The 15,870-nt window shown below is 40.3% G+C and overlaps 1 protein-coding gene across 2 annotated transcripts in view; it reads right to left on the bottom strand.

Moving 5' to 3' along the window:
- CDH11 (cadherin 11) overlaps positions 1–15,870 on the bottom strand; it is a 102,776-nt gene that overhangs the window by 21,916 nt on the left and 64,990 nt on the right. For both annotated transcript variants that reach the window (XM_084645050.1, XM_084645051.1), the window contains exons 3-6: positions 4,712–5,116; positions 3,276–3,570; positions 882–1,001; positions 188–355 (exon numbers count right to left, since the gene is read on the bottom strand). In XM_084645050.1, the coding sequence (XP_084501176.1) occupies positions 188–355; positions 882–1,001; positions 3,276–3,570; positions 4,712–4,939 (811 nt within the window). In that variant the 5' untranslated portion in view covers positions 4,940–5,116. The remainder of the gene's footprint in view (positions 1–187; positions 356–881; positions 1,002–3,275; positions 3,571–4,711; positions 5,117–15,870) is intronic.

Below are 15,870 nucleotides of genomic sequence, written 5' to 3'. Positions count from 1 at the left end.
CTGAAAATGACTCACTCTGTAGCACTGGACAAAACATTTAAGGACTCTGCAGAAAATAATACTTACCTATCTCACATTTCTGATGTGGTACTCCATTAGTTACTATTTCTTTGAATATACAAGGCACTACATAAGCGTTAAGTATAATTAGTAGTAACCATTATGTATTAAGGGACTTGTCACTTACTCTGTGGGAACTTTGGTGGGTTGTCATTGACATCAGTAAGTGTAATTGTCACTTTGGTTGTCCCTGAGAGTCCTCCCATGTGTCCTCCCATATCTTTTGCCTGTATTACAACATGATATTCTTCCTTAGCTTCTCTGTCCATGTTGGGAAGAGCAGTTCTAATAATACCTGTACATTCAAGCAAAAATGTCACACAAATATTTAGTCATGCAAAACTGGTACCTGCATATTATACAGTGTATTTAAGATGAATCACACATGCTGCATAGAGCAACAATGGCCCAGCGTCTCCCTTGGGTTCTAGCCACTATGCACCAAACCATGCAGGGAAAGCAGCCCTGAAAGCAACACAGCTGACCACAGGGTAATTCTTTAGCAGCATAGAGCCTGCATTTCAGCTTCTACACCATCTCTCTGCAACTCATAGAGTTGCAACTTACAGAGGGGAATAGTCCTGTCTCAGGGATACCTCTCTTAAATGCTAATACATGCCACAGGACCACCCTACTGAACCGCTCGGGCAGAGGAAGGAGAGAATGAAGGTGATTTAGAGCTATTTGTACGCACACCCCAAGATGAACTGCATTGCCCCATAGCTGCTACTGAGGATCTGGGCCAAAATATTTAGTTATTCATATTAATGTACTCAAAAAAGTGATGGTGTTCCAAACAAATAAGCCTGGCTCAGTCATACCTGTTTGTGCTTCCACGGAAAAGTACGGCTGACCTTCAAGAATACTGTAAACCAGTTTGGCACTGTTCCCATAGGTAGGATCATCAGCATCCGAAGCGGTTACCTGAATAACTGATGTACCTAAAAAAGTAGAGAAAGGATGTTTAAAAAGCAAATGTGTTTGCTAAAGCCACAGAGGTGCTTTCAGTCAAACCACAGAGAAGCCTGTTTTATGTGACTTTTTCCACTCCAAAAAAACAAAACAAAAACATTTCACCAATTACAGAGATCTATTTTAGCAATTTGTGCTTTAGAAAATACAAGCCCTAGGAAGTCACCAATAATGACAGTGATTATGGGTCATCTCCATCCAATAAATTAGACAGCCTAATATACATTATACTACTTGGGCATTATACAGCCACCCAAGACTACCTCCTTCATATGTGTACTTGTGGAGCTACACTCTCCACAGGTACACTTACCGAAATGCTGCTTGTAGTGATCCCCAAGGCAGGGGTGAGCTCTTCTCTGGCTGGCTGATTTCAACCAGGGGGACATGTAAAGTGGCATTATGCTCTAGCTTACAGCTACATTACATAGCTCAGCCAAGATTAAGAGTACTATACGCCCTGTAGATCACTGCACCTCTTGCGCCACAAACCTTGGTTTGACCCCTCTCAATTGGGGGAACCCTCCCCACTCCTCGACCCGCATACAGGCTTGCAGAGACTCTACAACCATCATTCTTGTAGCATTGCCAACTCTCATGATTTTATCTCAAGTGATTTCAGAGGGGTTTGGAGCTCGTCTGGTGATGCTCCAACCCATTCCAGAAGTTCAGCCCTTCTGGAAGCCAGCAGAGTCTCTCATCTGGGCTCACCATGCTCAGAGGGGAGGTGGGGGGGCAGAGGGAGCAAAGAGCCCAGCAGCTCTGTGTGGCTCAACTCTCTTCTCCCTCTCCCCTCCTGTGAGAAACACAGACAGGACGGTGTTTCTTCTCCTCCCCCCTGCAAAATCCAGCCTAGGAATGGGCAGAGGGGTGTGAAGAGCCCCCTGGTGCCCCCCCCCACCCAAGCCTGGGAAAAGGGAGATAAGAGGGGACGCTGCTGCTGCCCACCAGGCCTGGACATGTGTGAAGAACCCTGTGAGGAGCAGAGGTGAGGCTGGGAGTGCTGAACTGGGGTGTGGGGGCTACAGGGTGCTGCCAGGTTCGGGGAAGGGGAGAAGCCTGGGGGCTGTGGGAAGGAAGAATAATTAAAATAAAATGAATTATTTTTAGCTTTTTGAACTACTAATTAGAAGAGATTTTTTAAAAAAATAAATGTTTTGTGATTGTGGGATATTGTATTTACTTACGTAGTTATTGAATTATACAAAGAAAGAACAATGATTTACAGTTATTTTTGACATATTTTGAATATAATTGTATTGATTATTTAAAAAAATAGTTTGGGCCTAAACATAATTACTGCACTGAAAGACAGAAAGCTCTGAAAGCTGGTTGATGTTGTAATGGTATTCTTGCATGTACACGTTTGCAGCTCACATAAATCTTTACTGAAAAATAACTGGAAAACTTGATACATAGAGGGAGTGATGTGTGTGATGAGGCTGTTCATTTCTCAGCTCCATTTTATAGGCCTTCTACAGTATGCTTCTAAATATGTGTGATTTAGGGTTTTTACCATCATATTTTAATTTTATCACACCATGGAGCTCTTCACTGAGCGTTATCTCGGGTATAATCACTTAATACAAGTACTCCCTGTTTTTCCAACCAGGAGGGATGCCTTCTCTCGGCCCCAGCCCTCCATTTTTGAAGGGATACTTTTGAAATACCAATAACAGAAGCATCACGAAATTATATTGAAATGAGTCTTTGCTTAGCACTAGCCCCCACCCCCCAAAAACCCACCAAAAATACCACTCTGCATCTTCTCTATTCTAATTCTCCTTCAATATGCATACACTGCATCTGCATTTGAGCTGCCATAGACAGATATGTGTGCATTAAAAGGTTGACTTTTCAATCTGAAATTATCACACACACATTTCCAGAAGAGTAGAGACAGTGTTAAAAAATCAAAAGACAGATTAAAATACATGGTTTGATGGTGGTTTTTAAATCTCATGATTTCTGAGGCCAGTCTCATGATTTTGACCTTGTGAGGCGGTCTGACTCAAGATTTTTGATCTCTTGTGGTTGGCAATACTGGATTTGCTGTAGCAGAGTTTGAATCCTTCAGCTAATTAGAGCAAATGACAGAGGATATTTCATTGATTAATAGAGGAACTGAATACATTTTACCTTCCAGACATTGGGAAGATGTTAATTAGATTTACCTAAGATTCACTGTCAATGTAATTTACTCCAAAAAAAATGTAAACTGGCATGCATTTATCTGTACCTACCCACGTTGGACCTCTCTGGCACATTTGCATGATAGTTTTCATGTAGGAACTCAGGTGGGTTGTCATTTATATCTTGAACTTTCACAATGAATTCAGAGGGTGGTTCCAAAGGTCTGTTCGTGTTTCTGTCTACAGCTTGTGCCGTTAAAATATACTGAGCTCTCTCTTCTCGGTCCAGTGTCTTTGTTGCATGGATGTTCCCTGATTTGTCATCAATAACAAAAATGATTCCTGCGCCTTCACCTGAGAGAATGTATTTAATGTTTCCATCTCCAGAATCGATATCTGAATGAAGCTACAAAATGATAAACATACATATTGTAACAAACCAATATACACTATGTATTTCCAGCCACTAAAATAATAATTGAATTACTGTGCATTACTGTCTAGCCACTGCTGACTCAACTTTCTTAACTTTCATAACTAATGCAAACTTCAATTTAATAAGATAGGTGCACAAGGGACCAGATTTTCTTTTGCTTACATGTGTCTAACTTTCATTTAACTCAAGAAACTGATGACAGAATTTGGCTCACTGAGTCTGACTCTCCACTCTATTACACCGTTCTTAACCCAAAATAACCTAAAATAACCTAACTGACTTTGGAGGAGGTAAAATCAGTGTAACAGAGGAGAGAGTCAGGCCCAGAATATCTAATGCAGTCTAACATATTTAATCTTACTGAGTAATATCTTAAAATCTAGAAGTACAATTAGAGTACGTGTTCACTGCAGCTGGGAGCTGTAACCCCAGAGCAGATAGACAGACTTGCATTAGCTCTCCTCTAATGATAGCAGCATGGCCATGTGGCACAGATGGTGGTTCACGCTAGCCGCCCAAGTCCAAGCCTGCCAGCCCAAGCTGCTGCTTGTGCCACACGACTATTTTTACTGAGCTAGTGCTAGTCCGTCTAACTGCCCTGAGATTGACATCTCCCAGCTGCCTTGTAGACATACACTTAGGTTCTTTTTTCCTTTGGTGTGTCAGGTCAAATCTGTTTTTAACTTTTACACAGGTTGGTATTTTCTAGGCTATCCTTACAACAGTGAGAGCTATGCTCTAATGACTGGACACCAAAATTAAGAATGGTATGATGATTTACTGGAACACAGTGGCCAGTTTGGGGATCAGGCTTGTTGTGCAAATGATCCTTTTGGTCCTAGTAGAGAAGGTTTCAATCTACTGCTCTCAGGCCACAAGTCAAAGTGTACTGAAGTCAATGGAAAGTCTCTCCTTGATTTCAATACACTTTGGATCAGATTCTTATTGAGCTACAGATGAAATGATTAATACCAGAAGTTTCAGAGGGTGCTGATTAGGCAGCTGGTATGAAAGAAAAGTACTGGAGGAAAAAAAAAGCAGCTCACACCACAATGAGGCAGGAAATAGTAACTATTAAAATACAAACGAAAATGTAGAATACATTTCTTACCTTGCCAACTAGTACAGGATCTGGTCCTGTGTACTCTTCTATTACAAAGAACTGATTCCACACCCAGCCTCTTTTTGAACGATGCAGAACTTGCCCTTCTTTTCCTTTTTCATGGTGACCATGGAGTGACGGCCTTAAATGGTTGAGTTTTTCTGTAGACATGGCATGGCTGTAATATAGCATGCCCAGGCATATAAGAGCAGCATGTAAACAACTGTCCTCCTTCATTTTTGGTTAATTTATAGGCACAGGAGTATTCAAGAATCTCCTCCTTCCACCCAGGGTCACCTCTGAAGTAAGAACCTCGGAGCTAATGGAAATTTTCAGATGTAATGTTCTGCATATAGGATGCCACTGCTCATTAAGTGCATCACTTTAATGCTCTGCAGGTTCTCAGCTTAATTGCTGAAAGAAAGAGGAGTGGAGAAAAGTGTCAGTCTTTCCCCTGTCTTTGAGAAGTGACAATTATAAGCCAACTGTAATTTCTAAAATGAAACTAGTACCAACATAGCACAGGGGTAATACCCATTGTCCACTGAAAGAATATAACAGCCATCAAAAACTAATGATTCAGTAGGAAAATAATACTTTGATATAATTACCACCAACTATGAATATTCTAAATAAGGTTTTTCTTTTCTGGTGCTTTTCCAGTAAAACTCCTTGCTTTTTTACTCAAGAGTCTGTCAGTTATAATTCCCCCCTTCTCTTAATTCAGGAGACAATGATGCACATATAGATCACAGATTGCATTCAGTACTCTAATAAAATATTGTCATTGAGTGCTTAGAAGCATTCCCAAACTTCAGTGCTTCCCTTATCACTCCTGTCTCCACCAACCTTCATCATGAATGAGTAAAAATACCTACAGACTCTTTGATAATATGATCTTTGGCAGTAGCACCATTCCAGGTGTCTCTAAGGGTACGTCTACAATGTCATAAAAGACCCATGGCTGCAAATGGCCCTGGTCCACTGACTCAGGCTTAGGCTGCCAGCTAAAAATTGCAGTGTAGACATTCGGGTTCAGGCTGGAACCCAGGCTCTGGAACCCCATGAGAGTGGTGAGTCTCAAAGCCCAATCTTTAGCCTAATCCTGAATGGCTAGAATGCCATGCTTAGCCCCACAATCCGAAGTTAATTGACCCGGGCTCTGAGATGCAGTGCACAGGTTTTTATTTTATTGCAATATATACATACCCCTAAGTTTTAGTTGTTCAAATGACATTGCCTCTTTCTTTATATCTGATCACTTCTATGTGTAATAGGTCAGGGTCAAAGTTTGACCATAAGATTGTCTAATACAGTGAAACCTGAACTAAGGACTACACTTCCTGTACTAACAACCTATCTTAAAGTACCCCTTGGATATACCCCTGGGGCTTCCCATACAATGTTTTTCTGCCTTTATTTAAAGAACATCTGTACTCTGTGGTGCTGGAACAATTTGTACAGTGGGGGTGCTGAGAGCCATTGAACCAAACTGTAAACCCTGTGTATGATGGACACCAGCAGCCCTAATTCCAGCACCTATACCTGTACCGAGCAACCAAATTTTACTGTTCCTGGAATATTTATTTTAGGATTCTCAGTAATTCACTTTGTATCTGCTACAGAATACTAACAAAATACTAACTTAAGGCTATATTCTTTCTCTCACACACACACAATGTTCTGTGTTAGTTAAGGATTCTCTATAATAATACATGTAACACAGAAAGACAAGGAACTGAAAAGTTAATGCTGCCCACACTCTACTCCTTCACTCAGAGACACTCAGCTCACTATTAGCACAGCCACACCACAGAGCATGCACTCCAGTCTTAACTCGCTCCCAGTAGAAATGCCACACATTTATCATCCTCTTCCCCAAATTCTATTTAGACCCTCCCTACCACTGTACTCTTTGCACAGTTCTGTTCAAAAGCATACATTCAAGTTTGTGATAAACATTTGGGGGCAGACACACTGTGTTTTTCATATAAAACAAAGACGTTGATCTTCCATTTTTAGTGTAAACCAGAAACAATCTTAACTATGACATGGCAATGGCTCCAGCCTAATATATTTAATGAGGATTATGCATATATTTGAGAACAATCTGGCACAGAAGAATTTCACTTTTTTTTCCCTCAGGCATATTTAATAAGACCATTTAAAGTAACCATCTGAATTTTTTTCAATATTATTTTCTCTATGCTATATTATGGGGGGAGGGATAACTCAATGGTTTGAGCATTGGCCTGCTAAACCCAGGGTTGTGAGTTCAATCCTTTGAGGGGGCCATTTAGGGATCTGGGGCAAAAATTGGGGATTGGTCCTGCTTTGAGCAGGGGGTTGGACTAGATGACCTCCTGAGGTCCCTTCCAACTCTGATATTCTATGATTCTATGAAAGAGTCATAAAAGGATGGGAGGTAGGAAAGCCAAGAACACTATTCATCCTTTAAAGGAAAACCCCACAATTTGGCTCAGAAAAATGATTTAAAATTTCAGAAATCTATGTTAGGTATAAACTGTGCAAGGAACGACAGATTTAGTCAGAGCTGTCCTTTCTGAGCTTACTTATGTTTGCTGCCATTTTGCTGATAAGTGAAATTATTTTTGACACCAGAAGCGCTGGAGCCTGAAATAAGAGACTGAAAACTAGTTTTTATTCTGTATTATTAGTGGTTTATTCATGAAAAAAAGTCACAATGGAACGATCTTTCTCTGATAATAACTCATTCTTAGAGAAAATGGAAACAGATTATTTCTCACTTTTGTGTAGAAAAGACAAACTGCAGCACCTATTACTTGATGATTACTGGCTAAGCATCACTTCCATTTAAGTAAATACCCATTAAATGTAGCTCAAAGTTTAGAAATGTCATCTTAAATATGTAGCCAAATTCTTCTCCAGTTACACAGGTGTAAATCCAGAGTCACTCCAATCCACTCAGCGGAATGAATCTGGATTTACACCGGAGCTGAAAGCTGAATTTAACCCACAATGAGCAGGCTCTAAAGTCACCTCTGTAGTGTTACAATGGGATATTTTTGTCTGCATTCATCTGTTTTGGGCGCAACCAAAACTCTAAATACTGTAGCTGGCTCAGCTTGTTGCATAACTGCATTCACTTAACCTAAAATATGGATGTGTTTCAGGAGCAGTTTCCTGTGGAGTGTCCTTTCAAATGAATGGAGCACCATGATGTGCAAGTTATAGCCAGTCATACTGGCCACGTACACTTGCTGGAAGCATGCTATTCTGAAGTGCAGCAGTTAATAGCACTGGCACATTTTTCTAATAAGGACCCAACACTCCAATAAGATGAATGGAGACAGTTACCCGGTTTTGCTGCTGGTGCATTCTTTCCGCTTATTTTACAGTAGGCTTAGCAAGTGAACAGTTTGCAATAATAGAATCTCAAAACAAGTTTAAAAAGAAAAAAAACCCTGTATATTTGAATCCTGTTCTCCAGATCGTTAATTTCAAATCATGCCACCAACAATTAAAGTAAGTAAACAACCAAATATTCCATAATACCCAAAACATCATATAACTTTATTACCAGTATTGTTATGTAATTATCAGCAAAGGCTTTATACATGATGCTTTAAAATAATGGAACAGACATTCAGATACATACAAGTGTTTACTATCGGTTATTGAAGTGTGAAGCACTAGATACAAAACATTAACCACATAGCCGTACTTAATTTACTAATTAGGATTTAAAATGGTAATTGTCTCCAATCCTTTATTTTTAAACCTCTTTGCAAGAGGAATAGGGTTATGTATTCCTAATACAGAGGGAAGTATTATACCTACAAGGGGCTTTTTCTAAGAGCCCAATTCTGTAAACACACAATGGGACTGATCATAGTAGTATGGTCTTTGCACACTAGTAAGTAAGATCCAAACCTCTCTTAATAAGGAAAGTTAATAACTTTATATCAGACCCTTAGCTAGAGCAAATTGACACAGCAGCAGTGAAGTCCATGAAGTTACTCCGATTTAAATGAGCTATTTGGTGCTTTATTTATAAAGTGCTTCCTACCAGCCAAGGTGTATGAGATGCTGCTAAATTAAAGTATATCAACAAATATAACTAAAAATCAAGCTACAGTGGCATCTTTAAAAAGAAAGGAGACTTGCTTCCAAAACAATTAACTCATGCCATTTAAACCATTTAAAAGTAACTTCCAGGTTGAAAATAAACAGTTTATTTCTTCAACGGGCCAATATGGAAAAGCAGCTAAACAATTTATAAACCAATTATTGTCTTTTGGCCAACACCAGAGGAAAAATACCTCATCACTTCCCAAGCATGGCATGCAGATCTGGGAACTGAACTTGCAGCAGATGATTGGAATGTGGCTCTGGTTAATGTCCAGAAAGCCACAATTTGCAACAGATTGATTCAGATGCTGTGCTACATTCACATGTAGATAAAACTGTTAGAATAATTCATTGTGAATTTTGCCTTTCTTCAATCAACGATTAGTTGGGAATAACTGTTTTAAAATTATTATGATTATTCAACTAACTCTACACAAAGATTGTACCATTCTGAAACTATGGCAAACAACATGGATGCCCATCTATCCACATTGCCCCAAATACCATATCCTAATTTTTTCACTGTTGTTTGGAATTTCATAGTAAACAGTTTCTGATTTCAAAACCATGTATTTCCCTTAGAAATTACTAGAAATCCAACCCAATTCACCTTTTTTATACTTGAGTAGATACTGTAACAAGGTTTGGGACAAGATGGATCTAGGAGGAGATAGTAAATTTTAACTGCTAACAAGCAAATTCTGAGATTTTTTAGAGACTGAATGCTAGTCCCACCATAAACACATAGAAATAAGTATTAATCAGCTATCTCACATTATTAAATCAGAAAATAACCCTATGTCAACAAATGAACAGGTGTGGTTTGCTGTTACTTGAGATATAAAAGACAAAGTTCACTTAAAACTTGAAATAATATATATCCTGTATTGCAAATATGTAACACATAGTGAGGTCTCCCTGTGCCATGGAGAGGAGCACTTCTCTAAAGGGCACTTCTAGCTAAAAGGTCACAAAAGAAAAAAAAAATCAGACCGAGTTGCACATACTCTGCTTTGCATGTGCAATATGGTTGGCAGATGTAAAAATGCAAATGAAAAGTGTACCTATAAAAATGGAGGCTGGCCTTCAAGCCTTTTGAAAATGCAAATAAAAATATACTTTATTAGAAATATCTTAAAACAAAGCTCTCTGTTGAGCTTATTAGGCACTGATCCTCCTTAAGCCCTGAGTCACATTCTACCAGTGCAATGTACTCCCCTGTGTACCACAGACTTACTCAATGGGCTGCTGCAAGGTTGGAATAGGGCTATGGTCCTTCTCCTTTTGGAGCAATGTGCTCCCCAGAATGCATGGATTGAGCAGTCCCTGTGCTCCCCAGAGCCCAGGATTGTAATTCTGATATGTTCTTGCAATGGGTGCTGAATGGAGAAGGGGTCTATTACTCTTTTCTCCTGATCATCCAGTTTAGGGTCTGTCCAAATGCTACCCCAATATTGCTCGTATCAATACCATTCTTAAATTGAATAGTCAATCTAAACTAATGTTAACTATACTGTAGTTACTTTGAACACTACCAAACTTCAAACAATGCCCAAATTTTGCCCTCTTTTATAGCACAGCAACTTCAATGCAGTAAAATGGGTTATCCCAGAGTAACAAAGCACAATTTCGGTCCACCACACTAAAATGTTTTTCTCTCCAAAAAAGACAGCTTTCCCCACAGAACTTCAGTTTCAAACTTTCTTGGACAAAAATTGTGCTGATCATTTACACATGAATCATAGACAAGACTACGGAGTCACCAGAGATTATTTTAATGACAAAACCAGAGTCTCAGAAGTTGTATCTAGCCAACTTGATTTTTTTTCTATATGTAGCAGAAATAATCCCAATAGAGTTAAGCTTACCTCCTGTATGTACCTCTATTAAATGACCATATGCCAAAGTATTATAGCCCAAACAATTCCTTTGATTTGTCTAGCCCAGAACTTCTGCACGACACACTAAACTAGTAATTGTTCCTCCAGGATACATTTGATAATGTATATTCAAGAGTACACTGTAATGACAAAATGATGGATGATAGTATTTTGAGAAATTTTACAAGAACATTGAGTAAAATTTCACAAATTCCTAGTCTAAATGAGCTCTCAGTTTTAGTCAGAATTAGCGAAAAAGAGAAATGTTTTCTTAATCCCCAGAGAGTTCTTTGACAATTTTATTAGCATTGTTATAGCAGAATTTTAGTACTGTCAGATGAACAAATACATATTTTATTTCATGATTGAACAAGTACACTATATTGCTCCAGATTATCTTCTGATGGAGTTTAAGGGTTTCAATTTATAAAATCTCAAGGGTTCAACTGTAAGTCACACTGTGAGTCATGCGCACAAGAACGTGAGTTACCCCTTATATGAATGTGCTACCCGCATTGCGGGTCACAGCACAAGCAGGAGAACTGCTGGTGGAGCTCCTATGTCTATGTTACACTCCTGACTGCTCAGGTAGGCAGGAAATGTCTGAGCACAGCTGGGGAAAAGGTGGGGCCTTAATTCCACCTCCCTATACACACCCATCAACACAGCTGAGCTGGCGTACAGGGAGAAGTTGGACTCTCATCTGCTCCTGGGGCAGTGCAATTCCACACTGCCCCTCAGTTAGCACTCACGGCAACTCCATGATCTGACCTGAAACATTCTGAGGCCTGGATGCCTAACAGACAGTTTCTGTCTTTGATTGATATGAGCACAGATGCACTCATCAGAGGCACTCAAACTAATAGTCTCCCAGTTTAAATGGGATGGGGCTAATGCCATGTTTGGATCTGGAAACCAAAGAGGTGAAACAGAAACCAAATTTGTTCATCTTTAGGGTACATAATGAACCTTAATTAGTCTTTATGTTTTATTGAGGGAGATGAGTTGAGGAATGCAGAATGGCCAGGTATATATGGACATGTTCAGGGGGAGGGGTGTAATTTATTTATACATACATACATCAGTGGATGGGAACCTGGGAGGCAGTGACAATGAGATGGTCAAGTTCAAGATCCTGACACAAAGAAGAAAGGAGAGCAGCAGAATACAGACCCTGAACTTCAGAAAAGCAGACTTTGACTCCCTCAGGAAACTGATGGGCAGGATCCCCTAGGAGAATAACATGAGGGGGAAAGGAGTCCAGGAGAGCTGCCTGTATTTTAAAGAATCCTTATTGAGGTTACAGGAACAAACCATCCTGATGTGTAGAAAGAATACTAAATATGGCAGGTGATCAGCTTGGCTTAACAGTGAAATCCTTGCTGATCTTAAACACAAGAAAGAAGCTTACAAGAAGTGGAAGATTGGACAAATGACCAGGAAGGAGTATACAAATACTGCTTTTTGCAACATTGCATTTTGGCAACAAAAATGATTAGGGTTCTGGTACACATGACTTATGAGGAGAGGCTGAGGGAACTGGGATTATTTAGTCTGCAGAAGAGAAGAATGAGGGGGGATTTGATAGCTGCTTTCAACTACCTGAGAGGTGGTTCCAGAGAGGATGGTTCTAGACTATTCTCAGTGGTAGAAGAGGACAGGACAAGGAGTAATGGTCTCAAGTTGCAGTGGGGGAGGTGTAGGTTGGATATTAGGAAAAACTTTTTCACTAGGAGGGTGGTGAAACACTGGAATGCGTTACCTAGGGAGGTGGTGGAATCTCCTTCTTTAGAAGTTTTTAAGGTCAGGCTTGACAAAGCCCTGGCTGAGATGATTTAATTGGGGATTGGTCCTGCTTTGAGCAGGGGGTTGGACTAGATGACCTGCTGAGGTCCCTTCCAACCCTGATATTCTATGATTCTATGATTCTATGCTTAGGCATGCAGGAGTGAAATCAGGAAGGCCAACTCACACTTGGAGTTGCAGCTAGCAAGAGATGTTAAAAGTAACAAGAAGGGTTTCTTCAGGTATGTTAGCAACAAGAAGAAAGTCAAGGAAACTGTGGGCCCCTTACTGAATGAGGGAGGCAATCTAGTGACAAAAGATGTGGAAAAAGCTAATGTACTCAATGCTTTTTTTGCCTTTGTCTTCATGAACAAGGTCAGCTCCCGGACTACCGCACTGGGCAGCACAGCATGGGGAGGAGGTGACCAACCCTCTGTGGAGAAAGACGTGGTTCGGGACTATTTAGAAAAGCTGAACGAGCAAAGTCCATGGGGCCGGATGCACTGCATCCGAGAGTGCTAAAGGAATTGGCGGATGTGATTGCAGAGCCATTGGCCATTATCTTTGAAAACTCATGGAGATTGGGGGAGGTCCTGGACAACTGGAAAAAAGCTAATGTAGTGCCCATCTTTAAAAAAGGGAAGGCGGATGATCCGGAGAACTACAGGCCAGTCAGCTCACCTCAGTCCCTGGAAAGATCTTGGAGCAGGTCCTCAAGGAATCAATTCTGAAGCACTTAGAGGAGAGTAAAGTGATCAGGAACAGTCAGCATGGATTCACCAAGGGCAAGTCATGCCTGCCTAATCTAATTGCCTTCTGTGATGAGATAACTGGCTCTGTGGATGAGGGGAAAGCAGTGGACATGTTATTTCTTGACTTTAGCAAAGCTTTTGATACGGTCTCCCACAGTATTCTTGCCAACAAGTTAAAGAAGTATGGGCTGGGTGAATGGACTATAAGGTGGATAGAAAATTGGCTAGATCATCGGGCTCAACGGGTAGTGATCAATGGCTCCATGTCTAGTTGGCAGCCGGTATCAAGCAGAATGCTCCAAGGCTTGGTCCTGGGGCTGGTTTCATTCAATATCTTCATAAATGATCTGGAGGATGGTGTGGACTGCACTCTCAGCAAGTTTGCAGATGACACTAAACTGGGAAGAGTGGTAGATACGCTGGAGGGTAGGGATAGGATACAGAGGGCCCTAGACAAATTGGAGGATTGGGCCAAAAGAAATCTGATGAGGTTCAACAAGGCCAAGTGCAGAGTCCTGCACTTAGGACCGAAGAATCCCATGCACCGCTACAGACTAGGGACCGAATGGCTAGGCAGCAATTCTGCAGAAAAGGACCTAGGGGTTACAGTGGACGAGAAGCTGGATGAGTCAACAATATGCCCTTGTTGCCAAGAAGGCTAACAGCATTTTGGTCTGTATAAGTAGGGGCATTGCCAGCAGATTGAGGGATGTGATCGTTCCCCTCTATTCAACATTGATGAGGCGTCATCTTGAGTACTGTGTCCAGTTTTGGTCCCCACACAACAAGAAGGATGTGGAAAAATTGGAAAGCGTCCAGCAGAGGACAACGAAAATGATTAGGGGACTGGAACACATGACTTATCAGGAGAGACTGAGGGAACTGGGATTGTTTAGTCTTCAGAAGAGAAGAATGAGGGGGGATTTGATAGCTGCTTTCAACTACCTGAAAGGGGGTTCCAAAGAGGATGGCTCTAGACTGTTCTCAGTGGTAGCAGATGACAGAACAAGGAATAATGGTCTCAAGTTGCAGTGGGGGAGGTTTAGGTTGTATATTAGGAAAAACTTTTTGACTAGGAGGGTGGTGAAGCACTGGAATGTGTTACCTGGGGAGGTGGTGGAATCTCCTTCCTTTGGAAGTTTTCAGGGTCAGGCTTGACAAAGCCCTAGCTGGGATGATTTATTTGGGGATTGGTCCTGCTTTGAGCAGGGGGTTGGACTAGATGACCTCCCTCCCAACTCTGATATTTTATGATTCTATGATTCTCAGTAAATCTGATCTGGTGCTGAGAATTTTTATTAGGCAAAGTAAAATATATGGATTCAAGTAGCATAGCATAATGGCACATTTAAATGAATTCTCTCTTCTCTAAAACACAGTTGCACTGTCATACCACTTATGAATCCTTGTTACTTTAGAAAACCTCACAACCATGCAATGCATGAGTATGTACCTATGGTCTCAGATAGGATAGTAGTTGGGTAGCTGCCCTTTCCTGCCCCTCGTGGCTACCCGTCAATTTTTAACACACTGCCTTAATCAGAGCTAGCACAGGTATCACTACTTGTGCTGAAATTCATACCTTCCACCTATAGTGCAGACATACCCTAAGAGTGTTTAGTCCAAAACCTTCAATATTTCATATTTATTAGTAACTGGGAGATAAAAATGTCTGTGAGGACTTCAGCCCGCTCCAACTGAAGCAGTGGCAAAACACCCATTTACTTCAATGGTTGCAGAATTAGACCATAAATGATTATTGTCTTAATTCCAATATTGGGAGTCCAATGTTGCAAAGATTTATGCACTGTGAATAGTCTCATTGTCTTCAGTGAGACTACTCACTGTGTTCTGTATTTGTACCACACCTAGCTCAATAGGTTCCTGTTTCTTGAGTAGAGATCCTAAGTGCTTATGGTAATACAAATAAATAATAATATACATAAGTCTTTGCAGTTTCATAGAATATTATTCTGTATAGATTTATGCAAGGAAACTTCACGCTCTGTGTTTTTAAATTATGTTTTACAGCACTGTATTGAATTACTGAGATGTTTAAACCTAATAATCCTGAGGTTTTCCTAAAAATTACTTTTGAAATGCAGCCATTTTTCCCTTTGGCAGTTTTGAGATTCAGTATCAGGAAACCATAGACTAAAATGTATACCAGTGGCTCTTTGGAAATAAAAATCATTCAGTAGGAAGGAGGAGAAAAAGTAAGCATCCTGACTAACAGGATGTGATATTTCTTTTCAGTATCTACCTCTGAAATCAGCACAGAAGGAAATTATTTTCCTCTGAATTTAGTTTAATTTGTAGTCATTCAAGGAGAGTGAAATTGCCAAGCACTGTACCCAATACAAGCAGTGAAAGAGACAAGACAACTTAGTACATTACGAAGTGAATGACATAGCAATAGGCCTGAGAGACTGATATTAAAAGGCTTGGGAAATGAAAAATGGTTGTAAACAGAGTTTTACATTTACTTGCTGCCCTAGGGAGATCTGCTTAAGATAAATGTGACACAGACTGTCTGTTTTTAAGCATAAACTCTGCAGGAAAACAACTAGCATAAGAAAGGTAGTCTTATTAAAGAACTCAGTGATTGATAGAGTCATTTGGAATAATGACTACACTC

Source organism: Lepidochelys olivacea, assembly GCF_965140295.1.
Source record: "Lepidochelys olivacea isolate rLepOli2 genome assembly, chromosome: 12".
Classification (NCBI taxonomy): domain Eukaryota; kingdom Metazoa; phylum Chordata; order Testudines; family Cheloniidae; genus Lepidochelys; species Lepidochelys olivacea.
This window is presented reverse-complemented; position numbering and strand designations above follow the sequence as displayed.